The 22,364-nt window shown below is 48.2% G+C and overlaps 1 protein-coding gene across 1 annotated transcript; it reads left to right on the top strand.

Annotated features, from left to right (window-relative positions):
* Nucleotides 1–10,347: 10,347 nt before the first annotated feature.
* Nucleotides 10,348–21,585, top strand: LEP (leptin; the record flags this gene model as incomplete). Its single annotated transcript, XM_082661778.1, has 3 exons — nucleotides 10,348–10,394; nucleotides 19,527–19,698; nucleotides 21,226–21,585. 3 exons carry the CDS (start codon nucleotides 10,348–10,350, stop codon nucleotides 21,583–21,585), a joined length of 579 nt encoding a protein of 192 aa, XP_082517904.1.
* Nucleotides 21,586–22,364: the final 779 nt, after the last annotated feature.

Below are 22,364 nucleotides of genomic sequence, written 5' to 3'. Positions count from 1 at the left end.
GTCACCTTATCTCTGCCCTGGTCAGGTTGGGGCTGGTCAGCTGCCTCTCCAGGCCATTTGGTTCAAGCCTTTGGAGTCGAATTCTCAACACGGGTTGCACTTTTACCACCTGGGGAGCTTTAAAATTATATGTGCCAGTGCGTGTTTCCCACCCCAGCATCTCTGCCTTAATTGATCTATAGTGGTGCCAGGGCGGCATCCGTCATAAAGGTTCCCAAGTGATTCTAAGGTGAATGGAGTGGGAGCTCTGTCACTTGGGTCAGGTCCCTCTCTGTGAGTTAAGAAGCCACCGGTTGACAGCTGAGAGGCAGCTCAGCACAGGTCCCACCTTCCCTACCCTGGCTGCTCATCTAAGTACCTGAGGAGCTTTTAAAACATACAGATGCCTGGCACCAAGCCTAGTGATTCTGATTTTATTCGGCTGGGGTGGGGACTTGGGCACCAAGAGCCCCTGGTGTGCACCGGGGGTGAGAACCACCCAGATGGGGGAGGGAGCCCTGACTCCTGAGTCAGACTGACCAGAACTAGAATTGCGGCTCTGCTGGGCAACTTTGCGCAAGTTAATTAACTTCTCTGAGCCTCAACCTTCTCATTCCCAACACTGGAGTGGTTACCCACGTTGAAGGGTTGACTGCAGCCGACACACGTAGGGGCTTCCTCCACCCTCCCGGTACAGCAGGGGTTAAATGTCTCCATAACCTTCCCTTGGGCAAATTTACTATCAGTAATTAACCGTGCTACCAATACAAATTCAATTTTTATCAATGAAAGGGTGCTGCTTTGAGGATGAGAAAAAGAGAATGCCAGGGTCTGTCTGTCCTCCCAGTCTTTGGTAAGTGTCAAGACAGCAGCTCCTCATCTCATAAAACCCCATTCAGGAAGCTGGCACTTTTAAATCAAATTTTAGTTCATTAAACCCTGCCTGGAACTCCCTAGGGGAACCCTCTGCATATATTTAAAGTCTTGCATGCTAGATCTTATTGTAAAGGAATGAATGCTTTTCTGTTAGAAATAATCACATTTGTATCACAATATAAACATGAAGTGATTTGGCTGAGAAAGTGAGCATCAACCTTGAAATCAGATCAGACAGGTTCTAGACTGTTCGTGTACCTTGGGCCAATGCCTTTCACCTCTCGTGGCCTCCATTGGCTCAAATAAATTTTAGACTGAGATTCTAAAAACTGGGGTTGAAAATAGTGCTGCTACTACAAAGGGTGTGTGGTCCTGCAGCTCGTCCCTGATGATAATATCTGTAGACAGAAGACTGGTCTCACAGCGCTGTAGGGAGTGACTGCGACACTTTAAAAGCACCTCCTTCCCCAAAGCGCACCCTTCCATCCAACTTTCTGAACCTGCTCTTGGTACCACACTCTGCCAGATGTAGAGTAGGATGAAGATAAAATAGCTGTGGATTCCGCCTGCCAGCCCTCAAATAGATTGTGGTTTGGAGGTTCAGATAAATCATGCATGTAACTGACTCTAATGCACAGTAGAAAAGATGTCCAGCTGGGGGTCAGGGCAGGCTTGCTAGAGAAGGTAGTATTTTATCTGTGTCTTGGGGGGAGAGGAGTTTAGATAATGGAACGGGAAATGCCTTCTTCCCCATGGTAAGGATGCTAAGGAGACCAGGAGGTGAATGGGGAGTGGTGTGAGTGGAGGGGGCATAAAGAGAATCCAGGGGAAATGGAGGGGAAAGGCAGGCCGGCAGCTCCTGGGGGTCTTGGATTACTTTAGAGTAAATCGCCAGTTAGAGGTGAAATCGCCAGTTGAAAGGAGTGCGTATTTTAAGACCTTTGGTATACATTGCTCAGGTGGCCTCCAGAAAGGATGCTCCAGTGTCCACTTCAAAGGCAGTGAGATGCCAGGAACGTTGATCTAAACGTGTGGGATGAGGAGGTGAAAGGTCTGTGAGTTGGGATGCAGTCTATCCTGTCAGTTTAATAAATATTTATGGGTCACTGGGCCGGCAAGACAAATGAAAATATCCCATTGCAAAATGGTATTACTGTATGATTCTATTTATGATAGAAAAAAGTATATATGTACATATCTACAGAGACACAAAGAAGAAAGAATTATGCATAAAAAATATAAAACATTAGTGATCTCAGGATAGTGAATTAGAAGAAATTTAAAGCATCTTCTCTGGATGTTGTCTGCAAGAATGTTCATTACTTACGTAATCAGAATAACCCTGTTTCTTAAAGTGACATCTTCCCAGGCACAGAGCGATGTCTCCCATCTGAGATATGCTCAGGCAGGAGCTGGGTACTGGGTGCTGGGTGCTGGGCAGCCACACTCTTTGGGAGCAGGCCTGGCCCAGGAGGGTCCTCCAGAGCTCCTGGTGCCCCAGGGCTCAGCCATGCAGGGTGCCATGCAGCAACCCCTCTTATGCAACGTGCTGCAGGAAAAATGCGCCTGGCAGCCTGGCCTCAGCCCTGAGCAAACAGATCTCCCCACTCCTTGGCCTCATTACAGGCCATGATGAGACAAGCCAGGACTCAGGCCCGATGATTGCATAAAAGAAGGATGGATGGATTTCTGGTCATTGCGTTCGACTCCACTGAGCAGACATATTTGAACTTCCCCTCCCCAACTGCTCAGCCCATACAAGCGAGGCGCCTTCTTCAGGGAGCTTTCCAGGCTAACCCCACCATGCAGTGTACTCTGAATGCCCCTGCTCTAATTAATAATTAACATTTGTAGAGTGGCTACCAAGTGCTTTACTTATAACAACGCGAATTACCCTGACAACAACCCTATGAGGTGGTACTGCAATGCTCTCACTATGAACAAGGAAATAGAGGCAGAGAGAGAAGGTAACTTACCTAAAGTCATAGGCTTATAAATCACAAGGATTCAAACTCAGACGGTGTGGCCCCAGAGCCAGCCCTCAGACACCATCCATACAGGCTCTCTGGCACACCACTGATGTCACAGTCATGTTTCCAGGGTGATTTTGAGTTCTTCCCAGATTTGTCCTGGAAGACTGAATTCCCCAAGGGTCACTGAGAAGGTGCTGTGTACCCAGCACAGTTAAGATTCTAACTGCAGGAGAAGTGAGGGTAGCCTATAGAGCTAGCTTCCAGCTGCTAGAGGCGTGTCTACAGGTGAGTATGCAATTGGTGCCGTAAAACATCTTTAGGGACAAAATTGGGCTGGTGACTTGGGAAGCCTCAGGATGCATTAGATCTTAGCCTTCTGTGGGATAGAAGGCTTCTTGCTACTTCTCCACAGCATCTTCCCAAATGCCTGTTCAACCCCGGGTACCTGGGTAGGGTCCAGCTCTACACAGGATCATGGCCCGAGTCCTTCCACTCCAGTGGGGAAGAGAGATTAGAGTAGAGAAAGAGCACGCAGCCCAGAGGCTGAGCCTATTGGAGTCAGTCTCTTGGCTGTCATCTCCTTCTTCAGAGTTTCCAGGCTGGATTCCAACCTGGGAACTAAGGTACCGATACCAAGACTGGGCAAACCAGCACAAATATATTAACAAGTTATCTCCACATGGTGCAATTAGGGGTGACTTTTTTCACGGCTTTGCTTCTTTGCATTTTCTAACCTTCTACAATGAACATGAGAGTTTGGTCAATTAAATCATTAAAGGGAAGCGAAGTCACTGTTCTCGCTCTGTTCCTCGCAGGGCTCTTTCCCCAGCCGTCTGTAGACAGCTAAGCTCAAAGTGCCCTCTATTCCATGTAACTTCCTCAGAGCCCCTTCTGTCCTTCACACCAGCCAATTCCCATCGCCACCCTCTTCTTTCACACCCTCCACTGCACAGTCATCTACTCAAAACCTTGCCGATTGCACAGTTTCCCAGGCCTGAGGCTGCTGGCCCCCCAAACCCTGATTTGATGAGACGTCATCTTTCCTGTCTTTGAAGATGATGCCTGGAACCACATCTCCACCTGGACTTCAGCCCCAATTAACTACTGGACATCTGCAACCAGATGTTCTAAACAACCACGCTCACAGCACACATCTTAGTCCCGCCCTTCTTGTTCCTCAGCTTCATTGCCTCTGCCGGGGGCACCACTGCTAAGCTCGAGGCGGGAAAGTCTATGGAACTATGACCGCTTAGTTTCCTCCCAGAAGAAAATTCAGTTAACAGGGCTGATGTTCTTTTATTCAATAGGTCTCTTGGGTCTTTCCTTTTTCTGTTTCCTCACTCATGCTCCTGGAACCATGGTTGAGGTCCAGGACTAAATCTGACTCATTTTTTCATCTCTAGGATCTAGTATACGGCTCAGCACAGAGTATGCTCTCAGTGTATGCTTCCCTGGTTGGACGAATGAACAATGGGTGCAGAAATAATCTTTCATAATCTGTCTCTTTGATTTTAGTTTTTTTCCCTGAAATTCTTCTTATATTTCTCTGCCAGTTGAATCACATGGTGACTTGACCATGTGAATCCCCTCTCATGCTTTTAATGGCTCCCACTCTCTGTCAAGGCCCTTCAAAATCCAGCCCCTCTTTCCCTTTCCTTATAAAGAATTTGTTCTCTCGCTCCCTGAGGCTCTCCTCTGGCTGGGATCCCATGGAAGCCAGTGGACCTCATGGTGGGCTGTCCATCCATCTGCGGCACTGCTGGGCAGCCTGGCTCCCTGGCCCTCCTCTGCTTTGTTAAGCTTCAGTCTTCAGCTCAGTTGTTGGAGGTGTGTGATAGTGAAGTCACTGTTCTATGTAGTCAGAGTTTATTCCAGGGATGTTTATTGAGGGCCAACTATGTGCCAGACACTGCTAAACGCATTTGCTCAAAGCTTCATTTAACAGCCTCTAGAACCCTTACTACGTATCAGGCCCTGGGCTAGGACTGGGCAGACCCAGTCTTGACTCTCATGGAACTTACATTCTTATGATGGAGACAAAAGTATTAACAAATTAGTAGTTAACTGATTGATTGATTGGTGCTATGTAGAAAGAAACATGGTGTTCTGACAGATGAACAGGGAGGACATCCGTCATTAGCAGAAAGAACTCAAACCATTCATGCATCTGATAGGCATTTATGGAGCCCTTACTATGCATCAGGAGCTCTTCCAAGGGCTGGCAACAGTGAGGTGAATAAGATATGGTCTTTGCCCTCAGGGAGCTCACCCCTGAGAAGTCACATACATATAGAAGAACCATCCAGTCTACCACCCCCCCCCACACACACAAATATTTAATTTAGGGGAAAAAATAGACCCATTATTTAACTGAATTATCCTGTTGCTTTTTTCGTCCAGTCTGTAAGCTTGTATAGACCTTCCTCACTGCAGGTTGAAAGGCATATTTCACACAGGAGAAGGTGCTTGGGGTTGCCTAAAATTAGAACAGAGATCTAACCTTTGTCTGCCTTTCTTCTCCTTCAACAGGGCACCACCAGTGGCTCTGCAAAGCACAGAGCTCTGTGAGGCCACCCTCAGACCCCCGGCACACTATGTGAGCCTGCAGCTCGTGGCTGACCTCAGTGCAAAACCACAAGGGCCACAGCGACTGAGAACTGTGACCTCTAATGATGCCACTTGCTGGGCCTATTCCTTGACCACTCTGCATCTCAGGCTCTCATTCGGAACAGGGAAATAAGACCCGCTCTATTTCTTCCTGTGGGTTACTGTCAGTCAAAAGATATCATGGAAGTGCTTTGAAAAAGAAAAAGCAATACTCAAATCCAAAGGGTTAGAATTACCTCTTTTTTTAATTGTTAAGGTTGTCAAGGTTCAAACAAAAAGGATTTTGCTTTGCTTTGTTTTTGGCCGTGCAACGCAGTTTGTGGGATCTTAGTTCCCTGACCATGGATTGAACCCACGGCCTCGGCAGTGAAAGCACGGAGTCCTAACCACCGGACCAACAGGGAATTCCCACAGAAAGTATTTTTAAGTTTTACTATTTAAGAATAAAGTCAAGTGCATCGGAAGTTTGATAATACACCATAGTTGAGTGTAGCAAGCACTGTTCACTGCGTACCCAAGATCCATTTCTCCTCTCCTTCTTCCAAGCTCACAGAACCCCAGTTCTTCCAGGAAAGGACAGAGCTTCCATTCATCTACCGTGATCTACCACAGCCCCAGAGGGGAGACTTATGATCAGTCTAAGTCAGTCATGGCAATCACATTCCATTTGGCCAGTGATTGGTCTAAGGATGAACCTACATCCCATTTCTGGTCAATGAGAAACAAGGGAAAATGTGACTTCTCTTCCCCAACTTGAAACAGAATTTCAAGAGGAGAAAACATTTTGCTTCTGCCCTGCCCTTCCTACTGGGCACTCATGTGACGACATGATGCCTGAAGGAGTAGCATCCATCTTGCCACCGTGAAGCAATAAGCACAAGGACACAATGAAGAATAGAAGGTCAGAAGGAGCAGAATTCTTTTTTTCTTTCTTAACATCGTTATTGGAGTGTAATTGCTTTACAGTCATGTGTTAGCTTCTGCTTTATAACAAAGTGAATCAGCTATACATGTACATATATCCCCATATCTCCTCCCTCTTGCGTCTCCCTCCCTCCCACCCCTCTAGGTGGTCACAAAGCACCGAGCTGATCTCCCTGTGCCATGTGGCTGCTTCCCACTAGCTAGTTATTTTACGTTTGGTAGTGTATATATGTCCATGCCACTCTCTCACTTTGTCCCAGCTTACCCTTCCCCCTCCCCGTGTCCTCAAGTCCATTCTCTAGTAGGTCTGTGTCTTTATTCCTGTCCTGCCCCTAGGTTCTTCAGAACCTTTTTTTTTTTTTTTTTTTAGATTCCATATATATGTGTTACCATACGGTATTTGTTTTTCTCTTTCAGACTTACTTCACTCTGTATGACAGACTTTAGGTCCATCCACCTCACTATAAATAACTCAATTTCGTTTCTGTTTATGGCTGAGTAATACTCCATTGTAGATATGTGTCACATCTTCTTTATCCATTCATCTGTTGATGGACACTTAGGTTGCTTCTATGTCCTGGCTATTGTAAATAGACCTGCAATGAACATTGTGGTACATGACTCTCTTTGAATTATGGTTTTCTCAGGATATATGCTCAGTAGTGGGATTGCTGGGTCAGATGGTAGTTCTAATTTTAGTTTTTTAAGGAACCTCCATACTGTTCTGCATAGTGGCTGTATCAATTTACATTCCCACCAACAGTGTATGAGGGTTCCCTTTTCTTCACACCCTCTCCAGCATTTATTGTTTGAGAATTTTTTGATGATGGCCATTCTGACTGGTGTGAGAAGATATCTCATTGTAGTTTTGATTTGCATTTCTCTAATGATTAATGATGTTGAGCATCCTTTCATGTGTTTGTTGGCAGTCTGTATATCTTCTTGGGAGAAATGTCTATTTAGGTCTTCTGCCCAGTTTTGGATTGGGTTGTTTGTTTTTTTGACGTTGAGCTGCATGAGCTGCTTATAAATTTTGGAGATTAATCTTTTGTCAGTTGCTTCATTTGCAAATATTTTCTCCCATTCTGAGGGCTGTCTTTCCATCTTGTTTATGGTTTCCTTTGCTGTGCAAAAGCTTTGAAGTTTCATTAGGTCCCATTTGTTTATTTTTGTTTTTATTTCCATTTCTCTAGGAGCTGGGTCAAAAAGGATCTTGCTGTGATTTATGTCATAGAGTGTTCTGCCTATGTTTTCCTCTAAGAGTCTGATAGTGTCTGGCCTTACATTTAGGTCTTTAATCCATTTTGAGTTTATTTTTGTGTATGGTGTTAGGGAGTATTCTAATTTCATTCCTTTACATGTACCTGTCCAGTTTTCCCAGCACCACTTATTGAAGAGGCTGTCCTTTCTCCACTGTACATTCCTGTCTCCTTTATCAGAGATAAGGTGACCATATGTGCGTGGGTTTATCTCTGGGCTTTCTGTCCAGGAGCAGGCTTCTTGATGATGTCACCGAGCTACGGCACCTGCCTTCCTCCAGGCTTCTGGTTAAAGGAGACAATGAAATGACGTTAATGCCTAAGTCACTGTTACTTGCAGCCAATTGCATATGTAAATCAGTGCAATCTCTAAGGAATGTAACTTGACAATATATTTCTGTTTTGAACGTACGTGCCCTTTGATTCAACAATTCTGTTTATCAAGAAATTCTCCCACTGCTATACGCACACTGTGCTCAAATAAGTACATTTGAGTGAATTAATTACATTATGTATGTAACAATACAGTTAAATTGATTATGGTACACCTGTAAAATGAAACATACGCTGACTTTTAAAGGATTTGGAAAACCTGTGTGTTGGTAAGAAATCGTGTTTTAGATATATTAAGTGAAGGAAGTGAGATTAATAATGGTTGAAGTTGGTTGATGGTACACGGAGATTTGTAATGCCATTTTTCCTTGCAAATGTATTGTGGAGATTTGAAATTTTCCAAAATAAAAAAATGTAAAGGCAAAGGGCAAGAACATTAGTGTGAATAATATGACATTTTTGCATGTTTTTTTTAAGGTAATAGATGTACGAAGGACAGAAAAAGAATATCCAGGGAAGGACACGCCGTAAACTGGGAATGACAGTTACTTCTAGGGAGAAAAGGAAGACTTGGGGGAGACTGAGTTTTCATGTCTCTTTGTCCCTTTTGATTTTTTTTTTAAAAAATAATATTTTATTTTACAGTATTTTATTTTAAAATAAAATAATTATTAATCAACCAAATGCAAAATATAAGTAGGGGATAGATAGCTAGGCAGACAAGCAGTCCATAGCCTCTCACTGTGGTCTCAAGTGCTGCCTGATGTTCAAGCAATAACTCTGGTCCCAATCTGAACTGTGACCCTAAGAAAAGGTGATGCTGGGACAACTAACCTGAGGCTGCTAAGGCCCTGCCTATAAGCTACGTCTCTACTTAGAACCAAGTTACAAAGATGTTGGGGACAAGAAAAACTTGATTGTAGTGGGTGCTACAGTCTATATATGAAAAACAATATAAAACACCATTTCCGTGGGATGTGAAAGATTTTCTTCAAAATGTAATTCCATTGTAGACACTTTTTTAAAAGCAGAAAAGCACAAAGAAGAGCTTATAAATTCCTGATCCCGTTCCCAGTAGTGACAACATATATTTTGGTGTGCAAGTGCGTGTGTTGGCATGTGTGTGATCAGAAAACACATACCATTGTATAATCTGATTCTTTCCATCTCACAAAATAGAATTATTTTTTCCTACATCATTAAATATTAGTTTTACAACAGAATTTTTAATGTGTGCATATTACTGTCATGTGGCTTTTCAATAATCTTACCAATTTCCTATGTTGGACATTTAGTTTGTTTCCCACATTTTGGTAGCAGTATAATTAGAATTCATGGTCAGTGCTAACAATCTGTGACTTCCACAGATATATAGCTCAATTTCCTTCCTCCCTCCCTCCCTCCCTCCCTCCCTCCCTCCCTCCCTCCCTTCCTTCCTTCCTTCCAAAAATATTAAGAGCAAAACAACCAGGCTCAAACAAAGCAATCATAAAAGACATTTTTTAGGTATTGGGGGAAATTGAAACGCAGACTAGCTCATGATGTGAAAGAATTACTCTTGTGTGATAATGATCTTGTGATTAAAAGTAGAAATGCTTCCTTATTTTTCAGAGATATATGCTGAAGTATTTAAGGGTGAAACGTCATGATGTTTGTAATTTGCTTTAAAATATTTTAGCCAAAAAGATTAATGAAGCAAATATCGAAAAATAATATTTGTTAGACCTAAGTTTGCGATTTTCATTTAAAAATATATCTTAGAAATTAAATACTTTGTGCAATGCACTAGGCTATCAACCGGGGGTATAGCGGTGAACAAAGGAGACCCTTGCAGTCCCGGCGGAGCACAGGAGACTTCGGGGAGCATGCTCCCGTTAGGCAGTCTCCAATGCAGCATGAGTGCTGCCTCCAGACCGTGTGAGCCTGGCTTTCCTTATTCCCTCCACACCATCATCACTGCAGGTGTGTTTTCCCAGGCCTGGCGCACGGCGGGCCGCTCTCGCTAACCCGAGGCTTCCCAGGCGCCCAGGGCCCTCGGGTGCCGCCGCCCAGCGGAGCTGGCTGCTGGGCCGCGCCGTCCGCGCACCACCGACCAGCAAGGGCGCCGTCCGAGCCCACAGCCGGCTCAGAAGAACCCCTCACCGCCGCCCTGTCCCGGCGCCCGCGCCCCTAGGCCCGCAAGGCCGACGCTGGCGCCACCTCGAGGATTTCTCCTGCCAGCCGCCCCCAACTTTTCAGGCGGTACCCGAGGGTGCACGCGGGGCTCCTGGCGCAGCGGAGTCCCTCCCTCGAGACCCTGCGCCCGACAGGGCGGGAGCTGGCGCTCGGGGTGCGGCGGAGCCTGCCGGGCAGTTGCGCAAGTTGCGCTCGGGCGTCTATAAGAGGGGCGGGCAGGCATGGAGCCTCAGAGGAATCGAGGAATCGCGGCGCCAGCAGCTGCGAGGTAAGAGCCGGCGCTCTCCTTTCTCTTTCTCCGCTGGTCTTTCTTGACAGGTCACCCCATCCTGGGGAAACTGAGGCGGGCGAAGGGCAGAGCGGACGGATTGGTTCTGGATTGTGGTAACTTTGCACAAGAGTTCTGACCGGAGGGGAGGCGGCTGGGAGCCGGGAGCGTTGGATTTGGGGCTGGGCTGCACCTATGCCCTCGGGGCGGGAATCTGAGCTCACGGAGCCAGCCAGGGCCCCAGGAGACTGCCAGAGCCGCCAGCCCTGTCGCTGAGATGCTTTGCAAATGGCCTTGAGCACACCCGCAAAGGTCAGGGTACCCCGCCGCCATGTGCAGGGGACGTGCGTTGAGTTTCTGAGGAGTGCGAGTTAGGAGGGTTTTGAGTTTCCGAGGAGAAGCCTTGCTCTGCAGGTGAGATTTCAGGCATCATTTTCCAGCAGGGTTTCTGCCTTTTGAATGCGAGGGGCTGTATGAAGCCCAGGACCTAGGAAGGGACGAGGTAGTAGAGGTGGGCAGAAAAACTGTCAGGGAGAACCCAAATCTCCCAAAGAAATTATGCTGGATCTCACCATATCTGGCCTCAAAGCTGTGCGAATTGCCTTCTACATTATGGATAAAATAGGGTTTCTCTGGGGCAACAGAACAGCAGGTCATGGGAAAGGCCTGTTACACTTTTCTCACGGTTACCATCTCTCTAGCCAAAACTGATAAAGACACACTATTGGCAGGTGAGACCTACCAGCCTCGCTTATAGCCCGCCTTCCCTCCTGGCTGCTTCTGATTTCATTGTGGATGGGTTTGCCTGTACACTCCAGTCTCTCTAGCTTAAAGGTGTGGCACTTGGGAAAAGTGAATTCTTAAACACAGTTCAATCGAGTGACATGGTGGCCTGGTTGTCATTTGAGGGTTTTTTGGTTTGTTTGTTTGTGTTTTCTGGGGGCTGCATTGTGCAGCGTGTGGGATCTTAGTTCCCCAATCAGGGATGGAACCCGAGCCCCCTGCAGTGGAAGCATGGAGTCTTAACCACTGGACTGCCAGGGAAGTCCCCTGGTGGTCATTTGAGACTAGCAGCTTTGGAGGGGATGAGAAGGTAGTCTGCAGGGGAGGCGGGGCAGAGGGCAGGGACTTGAAGACACCACCCCAGGAGCACGAGCTGGATGACTCCCCGCACTGACCTCTGTCCGCTCTCTGGTGTTTGCTCTGTAGAGCTCTGAGGCGGGCAGTGGTCAGCTGACACTGGTGGGACAGAGGGTATCCAGTCTCTTTCCCACCAGGACGGTGAACAGAATCATAGTCACTCCCACACTAACGCCCTCCTGAGCGGGAAGGCCTTGCTGATCCGTTCTCTCGTGTAGGCAGGGGGAAAAGGCAAGAGAAAAACAGTGGGTGTGATTCGGTTCTTTCCTTTTCAAGCAGTTGAGGACATTGGGCTGAGGGGAACGTTTCCATCTTGGCCAAAGGAGTGTCCTTGTCTTATTTTGCACATCTTATGCCCAAAATAACTCTTCTTGGTATTTGGGGGAAATATTTTCCTCCCCCCTCCATTCCAGGAAATGGCTCCAATCGCCAAGGACAGAGCCAGGGAGATTGCAGTGAATTCCGCCTGTCAGCCCCAGGCGGATGCCTCTTGTGTCTGAGTGGTTCATGCACGGTACGGAGGTGGCCGCTTGGGAGAGCTCTCTTCACAGAACCTGGGTCATTGTCCCCGCTCTAGCCTCGATACCACCTAGGGGAACGTGGGGGTCAGTGGGGGGCAGAGAGAGAGAAGGCCTCCAGGGAGGTGGTGTCCTTGTGGTATGTGCATCCTTCAACCACATGCATGTAATTTAAAGGAAAACCGAGCCAAATTCTCCTGCAATCCGTCAGTCAGTAGGCCCTGTTCCCACCAGCAGTAGGAGTCCAGTGGCGACAGCTCCCTTGTAGCCTGCCAGCGAGAGCCTTGAAATTCTTCTTTGTCCACACAGCTGTCTCAGAGAAGTAGAAAGAGAGGCGGTTTCTGCTTAAAAACAACCCACCTGATGACTGGGCCCACAGAGGCCTTTGCACTACTCCATGTGTGACGACAAACGTGCCTTGCTTCTCAGCAGAGTGCATTTTACAGTCTTTCCCGTTCAATTTGTCAGCTCTCTGGAGCGATCGGTGTCAATGCCGATATCTCATCCATCCCCTGGAAGAGTTCATCCCCATCTGGGCACGTATTGAGTTTGTACTCTGGGGTGCTCCAGGCTGGGGGTGCCAGGGAAGAGGGGGGAAACCACAGGGAAGACTAGCCGGGCAGAGCAGAGACCTCTGAGAAGGGCAGGAGGCTCAGAGCACAGCAGGAAGAGCCAAGCTGATGAATGGGACCAAGGCAGGGAGCATCTGAGACAATAGTTAAGATGGAGCAGGACTCAGGAAGCTGAAGGGAATAGGGGCCTATGTGGTGCTAGAGGACATCTATGGGATGCAGGAAGCCGACCAAAGTCCCCATGAAAAGGAGACCAGGATGCTGAAGCATTTTCCGTCTTCATTAAGAAAGTTTCTTAGGAATTCCTGCTGGGCAAAAGTGAATTCTAGATCGTGACTTTAAAATGGGAGCAGGTAAACCATTGTAGGGGTAGGTTAACCCTGTTAGACAACGAAGATCAGGGATGGGAAATATTTCATTCATTCATTCAACAAAAGTTTAATGAGCACCTGCTCTGTGCCAGGCCCTTGGGAGATGCTGAACAAGTGGCATATCCACCACTCCTGCACCCGGCAGACATCACTAATTGATCACGGCACCTTCTCCCTCTGAGACTGGATGGAGCTTCAGATTCATCTCCACTCAGCACTCCAAGGAACCGCTAAAAATTGATCAGAGTTGACACGGGAATTGAAACCTATTTGTTATCCCTGATGAGATCAAATCTAAGGGTAGTTTCTGACGAACGGGAAGAATATAACCCCTCGCACCCACATTCTGGCTACCAGTTAAGTATGTTAACGTGATTTCTCAACCAGCCTTCCGGTTGCAAATAAGAGAAAACCACTCATGTTAGCTCAGTGTTTTCAACTGTATATTGCAGCCAACATTTAAAAAACAGAACGGAGACTCTCAAGAGTGCATCCCCCATAGTAAAGGTGAATTTTATTTCCTGACACTTGTTTCTCTTACATGTGTGTATCTATATGTCTCCTGGATGAAAAAATATATTCAGAAAGTTGAAAGCTACTCAAGTGAGTAGTATGTGTGGAAGAGTATCTCACACTGGAGGCTAAGGACAGGGAGAGCCTAGAACCAACAAGGTCAGGAACCAGGAAGAAGGTCAAGAAAGAGTCCAGGCATTGACCGTAATCCACCTCTCAGCAGCTGGATGGACCCTGGTCTCTCTTAGCTATTCCATGCATGTGATACCAACCATGGCTACCCTCGATCTTCTGAGTCCTCATCAGAGGCAAACTGGACTCCTCGGAGCACTACTTTAAATTACCAGGAGATACGCTAATTGACCCAATCAGGAGCTGGAGGAGGAAGGGACACGGAAAGGGAAGAGAAGAATATTCTGGTTCTCTTGCCCACTACTGCTCATGCAAACATGGCCTCCAGGATTCGTGTCTGTGTGTGTGTGTGTGTGTGTGTGTGTGTGTGTGTGTGTGTGTGTCCTGAGCAGGGCAGATTCCCCGAAAGGTCCCGGCTACATATAGAATCAAGGCCGGGACATTCTAGCTCTCCAGCCTCACATACTCTACCCTTCTACCATATTGAATTCTCCCAAACCCACCATGGTTTCCCCCAGCTCCACACTGTCCCCTTGGCCTGGAAGGCCCTGCTTGCTCTCTTCCCCCTGGGGAACTCCTGTCCTTCAGGTCTCAGTGCAAAGCTCTCCTCGCCTCCCCAGAGTCACCCCCTTTCCCCACGATCCCCCAGTTCCACGTTCCTTCTCTTGTAACCTTCACCACGTTGTGTTAAAATGAGTCGTTTAAGCTTCTATCTGTTCCACTGGATTCTGAGTAACTCGAAGGATCAGGATCCAGACTTCTCTGTCTGTTCATCCTTTGTCCTTTCCCCATCCTCAAGTCCCTTCCAACTTGGAGTTAGGGAGAAAGGAAGGAAGGAAGGCTGAGAGGGAAGAATGCGAGGGAGCCCACAGGAAGGATTTCTACAGGGAGAGAGAGGGTGTTGACTGTCCAAAGTTTTTTCTGTAAAATTAACAGTAAATACCACATCACCTGAATTTAATTCACAGTAGTATACCAAAGACTACTGGAGAGAGAGGTATAAAAACCTGATGGCTGGAGAAAAGAAGGAAGAGAGAAGGTTGTGCCCTTACTAACCTCTGATACTTTCTACCGGGAGAAGGCAGAGGAGTTTGGATAGCTCAAAGCTGGCAGCCTCCACCAGCAAAGGCCTCTGTGACCCGGAGCTCTCCCCATCTCCCCTCTGACTGCTGGAATCCAAAGGCTGTGGGCAGGCCTGCCCTGGGGCCAGCCAACCTTCTAGCCTGAATCTAGAGAAGCGCCCCCCCACCTTGACATAGAGGCCCCCACTTCGTCTGCTGCATCCCCCAGGACAAGAGGGGAGGGGAGGGAGCTCACGTCTGGAGGCGGCCAGCTTCCTGGGGAAGGCGGAGGCAAGCTGCTCTGTGGAGAAGTGGGTGGGTGGCCTTTCCCAATTTTCATCTCCGTCCTTTTTGTCACCTGTGCTGAAAGCATTAGCCTGGGAGTGATCAGAGCTCCTCGCTTCCACAGAAACAGCTTGGCCTCCATGCACAGCCAAGGTGGTACAGCCCCACCCCTCCCTGTCCCCCCATCACACCTCCTGTGCCAGCTGAGAGCCACCATCTTCTGAGACCTCTGCTGGGGGTGCCCCTCTCCTCCACCTTCACAAACCCATTCCCCCCCATTCTCAGGGCCCTTATTAAATGCCACCTCCCCCAAGATGTTTCCTTGACTCCCTAGCTGGAAATAATGCTGACAACAGCTAACATGTATTGGGATTGGCCACGTGCCAGGCACAGAGCAAGCATTCTACATACATTATCTCGTTTCAGCCACAGATGGGACTTATGACTTGTTTCATCCCCATTTTACAGCTAAGAAAACTGAGTCTGCAAGAGGTTAGCAAATTTTCCCAAGGTCCTATGCTCCAACTGAAACATAGCTCGGCTTTAGAGCTCATAAGTTTACACACGACTTCCTCCCCTGAGTTATCCAAGGCATTTTATCTCTTTACAATTCCTTGCATTGTAGTTAATTAGGTAAATTCTTAAACCAGTTGTTTAAGAGCACAGTTTTGCTCTTTACTTTTATTTTTAACAAATAATATATGTAAGTAGTTAACAACGCCGAATACTGTGGTGTACTACCTGGGCTTCCTGGGAGAACCACCAGTCTTCAGCCCCGACTGTCCCCACTCCTGATCCCACTTTTCTGCGATTGCATGTCTCTTTATCTCTGTCCCTGGCCCCCAGTGGGTGATCAATACATGTTAGCTGTCAACCATCAAACAGATATTGAGTAACTAGTATGTGTCAGGTGCTGTGCTCCGTGAAGCTGTAGTTGCTGTCTTGGATAATCCCTCCCCTACCCAATCCCCAAACCCTGCTCTTACCTGCCCCCCAAACCCAAAATCTCGGGCCACCGCCAGGCCCCACCCAGGTACTGACATTCAGGTGAACCAAGAAAAACTTGACGTCTGCCCGTGTCTGGGTGTATAAATTAATTAGCATTAAGTTTGGCTGCACTTAGCAGAGACCCCAAATAACAGTGTCTTAACCAAGACAGAGGTTATGTCTCTCACACACTCAGTACAAGTTCAGAGGTAGGTGGCCCATGCATGTCATCTCGCCTGCAGCAAGTCCTCAGGGACCTGGCCCCCTCCAGCTCCCTACTCCAGTGTTCATACGGTAAGGCCCTCGTCCTCATGACCCAAGAAGCACCAGAATGCCAGCTGCCACAACCACAGTTCAGGCACCAGGATGGAGGAAGGGATGGAAAAGGGAGGGGCAGAAGCACACAGCACAAGAGCTGCCACATCGCATTCTGCTTGTATTCAGCTGGCCAGAATTTAGTCGCATCGCCACACCAGCTGGGAAATATCGTATTTATTCTGAATGGCCACACCTCTAGCTAACCCTGGATGTGCTACTAATTGCGAAGAGGCAATAGGTGCTGGAGACAATCACCAGCCTTTACTAAAGGGTTAATGTGTTGATATGTGTGTGTGTGCATGTGATGCGTGAGCATGTGTGTTTCATGTTGTGTGTGCCTGTTGGCCAGGGTCTCCCCATCACTTTGATCTCAGACGGGCCTGTTACGAGTTCTCTCTGCAGCCCCCCCCAGGGAGCTCCCCTAACCCTGGCCTCTCCTCTTAGGCAGACTTACTCAGCAGCAGTTCCTCAATTCCACGTTTCAAGGAACTATGATTTATTTTCAGCGCCCACTGAAGCATGTTATCCGTGGTGATAGAGGGGGCTAGTAAAACTGTTTATCCACTCAGGTATTAAAGGGTGGCCATTATGTGAGAGTGACTATGACCAGAGTTAATCTGGTAATAAATTCTCTTGGGAAGGAGGGTGTCATTAACACACGAATCCTAGAAAAGTTTACCACTCTATCTTGTGCTGCAGGGGGAGGACCCAGAAATACCAGGCACCCTCTTGAGATGGCCCAGGCGAGGCGATGGGCCTAATGCTAGATTCAGGGTTGGCTACAGGTAGTGCTGCCAGAGCATTCCAAGCGCTGCTGAGTAACTACACAATTCAAAAAAAGCTGATATTTACTCCCCCTGCCCCCAACCCTCACCCTTACACACACACACACACACACACACACACACACACAATGGGCAGGGGCTTTACAGGTTCATTTCAATTAACCTTTGAGCCAGGTGGTGTGATTCCCCATTCCATTTTACTGATGGGAACCGATGCTTTAGGGAATTAAATATCTTGCCCAGATACACACAGCTAATAAGGGCAGAGCCCACTGATGAAGCTTTGGGGCCTAACCACTGTGCTTCCACCTTTGCTAGGGTTTCATGGAATCACACTGAGGGGTTAGCACTATTTAACTCCATTCCTCAAACATTTGGTGGGCATGTTTACTCAGGGAATAAGGAGTTAATAGAAGCAGTATTAACTTTTTAGGAGAGAGAACAAGCACAAAAACATTTGACATGCCCCCTCCCGAATTACTTAGTATTTTTCATACATGAAGTTGCTACAGGGGTACAATCTCATAGCTTCATCCTAGAATAGAGCAGGGTATTTTTTCCCGAATGCCATGGTCTCAGGAGCTGCCCTTGGTTGGTCATTGGAGTGCCTTGTAATTTGGGCTTTCCCTTAAAGCTTGGAGAAACTGGTGGGGTAGGGTAGAAAGCGCCCAGCCTCTCTGGGTGAAGCAGCTTTGGCTGTGAATCCTGGCTTTGCCGCTTACTTGTTTGACTTTGGACAAGTTAGCGCGTCTTCTTGAGTCTCATTTTTCCCCTTCGGTAAAATTCAGATTAAAAAAAACAGGACTTCTCTGGTGGCACAGTGGTTGAGAATCTGCTCTGCCAATGCAGGGGACACGGGTTCGATCCCTGCTCCGGGAAGATTCCACATGCCGCAGGGCAACTAAGCCTGTGCACCACAACTACTGAAGGCCGCGCACCTAGAGCCCATGCTCCACAACAAAAGAAAGCCCGCGCACAGCAACGAAGACTCAACGCAGCCATAAAACAAATTAATTAATTTTTAAAAATACCTTTGATCAAGCATTATAATATAGAAACAGATTTTTTTTTTTTTTTTGCTGCACTGTGCAGCCTGCAGGATCTTTGTTCCCCAACCAGGGATTGAACCTGGGCCACCACAGTGAAAGCACCGAGTCCTAACCACTGGACCACCAGGGAATTCCCAAGACTGCTTATTTCTATTATATTGCCAGAATATGAATCATACTAAATTGCCACCTATGGACAGAAAATGTGTTACCTGTTCTTATCAAGACCCAGATGAGGCAGAACACAAAAAGCAGAGATGAACTTTTTTGCCATCTCCAGGACCTTCGTGCTAACATTTACTTACTCTTGATCATTATTTCAGGCTCATCCACACATACTTAGCATGGATCATTGGCCACAGACTCATACCTTTAACCTGATTACCTTTTGCCTCATGTATCTCATTAAAACTTTGCTGCTTAATCAAGGATCTGCATGCATATTATTAATGTTAGAATCCATGGTTCCATGACTTTGAAAGTTTCAGACATTCTGGGTGAACGTGTTATATACTTTCTCCTGCCTTCATGCCTTTGCACCGGCTGTTTTCTTGGCCACTTATGCAACCAGTTTATACTCTTCCTGCTCCCTCCTTGGCCTTCAATACCCAGCTCAGGTGACACCTATTCCAGGGAGCCCCCCTTTTATTCCCACAAAATCTTGTCCTTCTTGCAGAGCTCTTTCTTCCTGCATTGGGATGGCGTGTTTACCTGTTTATCTCTCCTATTCAACTGTAAGCACTTTGAGAGTAGAGAACATCCGTTGTCCACTGCGGCATCCTTGGTGCCCAGCACTGCATCTGACGTATTACCAGACCTTCCATAAGTGCCGGTTGGATTCAGGCTCCCAGTGGGAGAGAAAGGAAGTAATAAAGCCAGTGATAAATGCCATCATGGAAATATGGCATGAGAGAGTTAATGGAGAGGACAGTAACACGATCTCTAATAACAGGGTAGTAATGGACCTCACAACACCTTTAAAGCTCTTTCACACACGTTATCTAATTTGATCCTCATAAAAGCCTGGCGATAGGTATATTGCAGGGGACGCAGGCAGGAGATTTTAGCGGTTATAGGATATGCCTGAAGTCATGAAGCTAGTAAATGGCTGGATTCAAACCATACCTTAAAAGCCCGTCCGTTTACTCATGCCCTGTCTTCCTGCTCTGCGGTCTACAGCACACCTCACCGTGGTTTCCTTGATGCGGCCATGCCTTTCCCCAAGGGAATGCATTTCATTACTGTATTTCTAGACAATGAATTGTCTTTGAGGAAATGATAACCGCAAGCAGAAAGCAAATCTCGTTTTTATCCGCATCTGAGAATGTGGTTGGTAACGTGACCTGTGGGTGTTCTCTGAGATCCCAGCGACATGCCACGTGTGGTTCCTTCTGTTTTCAGGCCCCAGAAGCACATCCCGGGAAGAAAAATGCGTTGTGGACCCCTGTGCCGATTCCTGTGGCTTTGGCCCTATCTGTCCTACATTGAAGCCGTGCCCATCCGAAAAGTCCAGGATGACACCAAAACCCTCATCAAGACGATTGTCACCAGGATCAATGACATATCACACACGGTAGGGAGGGCCTGGGAGACGAGGTAGAACCGTGGCTGGCCCGTGGGGAAACCGGACCTCAGAGGTTGGCTGAGGCCGTGCAGCCTCGAGCAAGGGGCCTGGCGGCCTGGACGCCTCCCTACCGCATGGACAGCTGCCTCTGCTCTCCTGATCTCCCCTTGCCTCCCACCTCCTCACTCCCCTTTCTCCCAGACTGGAATCCTAGTGCCCAGGACCAGAGCATAACGGTCCGGTGTCCCCTTGGCAGGTGACCAGAGCCCCAGCAGCGCCCCCTCTGGGCCTCCAACACATCTCTAGACCGTTCTAATCATTAGGCATTCTTCCTGGCTGGTAGCTGAACGCTGACCCTGCGAAGCGTCTCCTCATTACTGCTGGTCCTGCCTATCAAGCCCTCTTTCACATACAACCCTCTACGTATTTGCAAACAGCTCTCAATGTCCCCTGGGTCTTTTCTCTGGGGTCCACAAGCCTATACCTTCAGCCACTTCCCAGATGAGGTCGGCGTTTAGAATTAGGAAGGCTACGTGTGAATCCTCGCCCTTCTGTTCTCTAACCGTAAAATCTTAAGCTAGTTAAGCTCCTCAATGTCTTTAAACCCTGGTTTCCTCATCTAGATAATAGGACTACCTTAATAGTCTTCACAAGGTCGTTTCAAGATTAAATTAGATAAAGCAAGTGACCCCCCCCCACACACACACCCCTCCTGCAGAACCAGAACAGAGCATGCCCTCTTCAAAGGTTTTCAGACGTGGCTTTTGCTATCCCCCTGCCTTAAAAGCCAACCTGTCCACCTGCATGGAGCAATCCAGAGACTTCCACATCTCCTGGCCTCTCTGGATTTCTAACAGTAGCCTTGGGCAGCCAGGGAGCCGTTAGGTGGCCGGAAGCAGGGACAGCTCAGAACTAGATAGCGTCTTGAGCATTTCATAGGGAAAAACGCTTAAGTCTCCTTGCTTTCAAAATAGTCATTCAACAAGCTGCACATGATAGACCCCGAGTGTCCCAACAGGTGTGGTGCAGGCAGTGAGCGCTGCGGGCAGCGGGGGAGGGGGAGAGCCCCTCCTGGTGACCAGAGTTATTGGAGTGGAGGAGTGAGACGGGGCCTTGATCCCTAAGGGGGTGAGACTTCGTGGAGAACCTGTCTGGGAGGAAGGCGTCCGCTGTGGGTGGAAGGGTTGGGGAGGGGCATGTATGGAGGACCTCAATGCCTGGGGAAGAGACTTAAGTCAGTAAGTAAGAAATAGGGAGTCATGGCTGGTTCTATAGCAGAGACATCTGGAAGAGGAAACGGCCTGCTAAAGCTGGTCTGGAAGTGGAGGGCAGGGTGGTTTGGGAAGGGCAGGAAGACAGAAGCCCGGGAGACCAGCTTGGAGGCTTGGCAGCCACGTGGGCACAAGAAATAAGGGCCTAGGCAGGATGGTGCGGAAGGGGGAAAGGAGACACCTCCACGCTCGCGGGAAGGGCCAGGGGCTTTGCGGAGCTGACTTCTCTCCCCTGAGCTCTTGCTCTCCCCTTCCTCCTGCATAGCAGTCCGTCTCCTCCAAACAGAGGGTCACTGGTTTGGACTTCATCCCTGGGCTCACCCCTGTCCTGAGTTTGTCCAAGATGGACCAGACATTGGCGATCTACCAACAGATCCTCACCAGTCTGCCTTCCAGAAATGTGATCCAAATATCTAATGACCTGGAGAACCTCCGGGACCTTCTCCACCTGCTGGCCTCCTCCAAGAGCTGCCCCTTGCCCCAGGCCAGAGCCCTGGAGACCTTGGAGAGCCTGGGCGGCGTCCTGGAAGCCTCCCTCTACTCCACGGAGGTGGTGGCCCTGAGCAGGCTGCAGGGGTCTCTGCAGGACATGCTGCGGCAGCTGGACCTCAGCCCTGGGTGCTGAAGCCTTGAAAGCCTCTCTTCCCAAAGCTGAGGGAAGAAACCTGAGCTTCCAGGTGTCTGCAGGAGAAGAGAGCCTGTGTGGACATCCTTTATGCAGGCCTGCGGGTCATTTCTCTGTCACTCCTCTAAGCTGCTCTTCTTCCAAAGGCAGAAAACTCCAAGGCAGGAAACCAGAGATGTAAATACATGGTTCCGTGCCCACCGGGAAGGAGGGCCCATCCAGCAAACAGTGGACTAGGTCTGGGATTTTCACAGAAGTCTTCCTCCCTGTTCCATCTCCCTCTCACTGCATGCTTCACCGTGACCCGGGGTGATTTTAGACCCTTTGCACGATCAAGCAAGATTCCCTCTGAAAATCCGGGGAGCATCGTGAAGGCTATAGGCACACACAGCTGGATACTCCCACGCAACACAAGTTGGAAGCATTTATTTATTTATTATGCATTTTATTCTGGATGGATTTGAAGCCAAACGCCAGCTTTTCCAGGCTCTTTGGGGTCAGCCAGGGCTCAGGATGCTGCTGGGGTGCTGTTTCCAATCCCATCAATGGGCCTGACCAAGGCAAACCCATTTTGACTGACTTGAGGGTCCTCAAGTCAGTTTTCTAGAGACTGGCTTTGTTTCTACTGTGATTGACTTTTTTTTATTTTTTATTTTTTTTGGGCTGCGTTGGGTCTTCGCTGCTGCGGGTGGTCTTTCTCTAGTTGCGGCGAGTGGGGGCTACTCTTCATTGCCGTGCGCAGGCTTCTCATTGCGGTGGCTTCTCTTGTTGCGGAGCAC

This window comes from Grampus griseus, assembly GCF_964374135.1.
Source record: "Grampus griseus genome assembly, chromosome: 9".
Taxonomy (NCBI): Eukaryota; Metazoa; Chordata; class Mammalia; order Artiodactyla; family Delphinidae; genus Grampus; species Grampus griseus.
The sequence above is the reverse complement of the archived record's forward strand: the minus strand, read 5'-3'. Positions and strand labels throughout refer to the sequence as shown.